At 53.8% G+C, this 3,066-nt stretch overlaps 1 protein-coding gene across 1 annotated transcript in view; it reads right to left on the bottom strand.

Annotated features, from left to right (window-relative positions):
* Window positions 1–2,858, bottom strand: part of sgk1 (serum/glucocorticoid regulated kinase 1) — a 4,975-nt gene extending 2,117 nt beyond the window's left edge. Inside the window, 6 exon segments of the mRNA XM_084453531.1 lie at window positions 847–978; window positions 1,163–1,321; window positions 1,323–1,352; window positions 2,210–2,285; window positions 2,562–2,637; window positions 2,737–2,858. Of these exon segments, the coding sequence (XP_084309657.1) occupies window positions 847–978; window positions 1,163–1,321; window positions 1,323–1,352; window positions 2,210–2,285; window positions 2,562–2,637; window positions 2,737–2,809 (546 nt within the window). The 5' untranslated portion in view covers window positions 2,810–2,858.
* Between the last annotated feature and the right edge of the window lie 208 nt (window positions 2,859–3,066).

Genomic DNA, 3,066 nt, shown 5'->3' with positions numbered 1-3,066 from the left:
GAGAAGAGTAGGAGGGTTAGATATCATGTGACATTACAGCAGCATACTGCAGTGTGTGGTGACAGAGATCTACCTGGGTAATTCTCGCTGAAAAGTTACAATATTTTCTACTTTTGCTACAGCAAACAAGCCCAGGGAGGTCAGGGCTATAGAGACCAGACCAGAGGGGGAGGGGGGGGGGGGGAGGTCAGGCTACAGAGACCAGACCAGAGGGGGGAGGGGCACAGAAATGTGGTCTGTTTCCTGGAGAGCATCATATTTAATCAGCACTGTCTTTGCTCTTCCAACAATCACAGGAACTAAGCTCCATTAACACAGACACCGTCTACATAGCGCTGCTAATTCTGGTTCTCCCCCCCCCCCCCCCCCCCCCCCCCCCCAACCCCCCCAACCCCCCCCACCACCCCCCCCAACGACATCCTGAGAGGTGTTTCCTTGAAAGGACAGAATAAAGGAGGGATAGTTTCTATTCTGCAGCTTCGCATGACAGGATATCCCTTCTCTCTCCCTCTCCGGGTACGACTCTGTCTGTCTGCTCTCTCCCTCTCTCCCATCCTTCTCTCTCTCGCCCTGGCGCCAGCTGGCTCTCTCCCTCCCTTTCTTTCTTTCATTGGGTTCTCTCTTTCCCTCCCTACATCCCATCACTCTTTCTGCTTCCCCTCATCCCCAACTTTCTCTTCCACCCCATCCTCCTCTCTCCCCGCTCTCTCTCTCTCCCCCCTCCCTCTCTTTCTCTCCCTCTCTCTCTCTCTCTTGCACACTTCCCCCATCTGTCTTAGATCTGCTTCTCTCTTCCTCCCCCTGATCCCTCCCTCCCTCCCTCCCTGTGTTCTGTCCGTTCCTCACCTCTCCTCCGTTGATGTAGTCCAGTATGAAGTAGAGTTTGTCGGCCGTCTGGAAGGAGTAATGCAGACCGACCAGGAACGGGTGCTTGACGTTCTTCAGCAGGACGTTCCTCTCTGACATGATGTGTTTCTCCTGTGGGGGGGGGGGTCAGGGGTCAAAGGCCGAGGGTTAGGGGGTCGTGCGGCTGTGGAACGCCGGTCAGAGAGCGTCCGGGGCCTCTTTTGGATGTGGAACGTGTGTGTGTGTGTGTGTGTGCGAGCGTGCGTGCGTGCGTGCGTGTGCGTGTGTGTGCGTGCGCGCGTCGATGTCCACGTACCTCCTTCTTCTTCAGTATGGCCTTCTTCTGCAGGACTTTGACGGCGTAGAACTGGTCGTCGGCGCGGTGGCGCGCCAGGAGGACCTTGCCGAAGCTGCCCTTGCCCAGGACCTTGAGGAAGTGGAAGTCGCTGGGTTTGGCCGTGGGGTTGGAGGAGGGGGCCCAGGTTGATCTGCTGGGAGGGGCTGGGCTGGGGGGCGGAGACAGAGAGAGACGGTCAGAGAGCCTGAAGGCAGAGAGGCTCAAGAAGGTCTGTTGGCTCTCAGTTGTGCTCCAGTGTCCACAAAGGAACCTGAACACGGAACGTTTCCCTGCAAGCTGAGACACGACAGCGCGCCGGCAGAACAATATAGACGCCATGCAGACGTAAACAGACAGTGAGAGGAGTAATGCACCACACACACGCACACACGCACGCCATGCAGACGTAAACAGACAGTGAGAGGAGTAATGCACCACACACACACACACACACACACACACACACACACACACACACACACACACACACGCACACACACACGCAGCACGCACGCCATGCAGACGTAAACAGACAGTGAGAAGAGTAATGCACCACACACACGCACACACACACACACACGCACACACACATGCACGCACGCACGCACGCACGCCATGCAGACGTAAACAGACAGTGAGAGGAGTAATGCACCACACACACGCACACACACACACACACACGCACACACACACACACATGCACGCACGCACGCCATGCAGACGTAAACAGACAGTGAGAGGAGTAATGCACCACACACACGCACACACACACACACACGCACACACACACACACATGCACGCACGCACGCCATGCAGACGTAAACAGACAGTGAGAGGAGTAATGCACCACACACGCGCGCGCGCGCACACACACACACACACGCACACACACACACTGCACTGTGTACATACTAGAACAGCCTACACAGAAACACACGCTCAGAAAAACACACACTCAGAAAAACACACACTCAGACAAACACACACTCAGACAAACACACACTCAGACAAACACACACTCTTACAGGAGGAGAGGGGTTGGTGTTCATCAGCTCTGCGTCCTGAGGAGGGGTGAGGTTGAGGATGGACTGGACCTCGGGGCTGGAGGGGAGAACGGGCAGGAACACATGTAAACAAAACAAATAATGCATTCTAGCCTTTAAGAATACATGCATAAATATGTATATTTTGCATGTGTATCAGCCTTTAAGAATAAATCCATAAATATGTATATTTTGCATGTGTATCACATTGTTAAATAGCAACACACGAGGGCTGCATCAAAATAACAGAGCAAAAACAACAGCGTGTGGTTTGGTGTTTCCATCCTAAAGTATTGAGTAAGGGATGACCCGAGCCCTAGGCTAGGCTACTCACTGCTTGCACGCGTAGGAGTTCGTGGCGAGTCTCTGAATGAAGTCGTTCAGCCCCATTCTTCTCTGTTTCATAAAAGCTGCGATAGACAAGAAAAAGAAGCACACATTGTCAGGCCAACTGTAGGAATCCCTTTTTCCTGCAGAACTGGGACGGGTTGTAGACGTGTTTATCGTACCGGTGAGATGAGCGAGTAGCGCTCTCGTTTTGGAGTAGGTAAGAGGAACACGGGTCTCCGTTTGGATGGTCATAGTTAAGTTATTCCGTGGGTATTATTCTTACTATCACCTCCAGCTGTTGTTCAAAGGTAAACTAAAGTCAGCTGCGTTTTTGGTCTCTCTTTATATGCGGAGGGAGAGGGAGGGAGGGAGAGGGAGGGAGAGGGAGGAGGAGACCAGATGTCTCTCTCTCTCCGGGGCGCGTCATGACGCGTGGGCGTGCAAACACTCATTCCGCGCTGTACTGACAGGCCTGCGTCTCAACCAATCAGGAGCCGCTGCGCTCCGCG

Source organism: Borostomias antarcticus (genome assembly GCF_949987555.1).
Source record: "Borostomias antarcticus genome assembly, chromosome: 19".
In the NCBI taxonomy this organism is placed as follows: Eukaryota; Metazoa; Chordata; class Actinopteri; order Stomiiformes; family Stomiidae; genus Borostomias; species Borostomias antarcticus.
The sequence above is the reverse complement of the archived record's forward strand: the minus strand, read 5'-3'. Positions and strand labels throughout refer to the sequence as shown.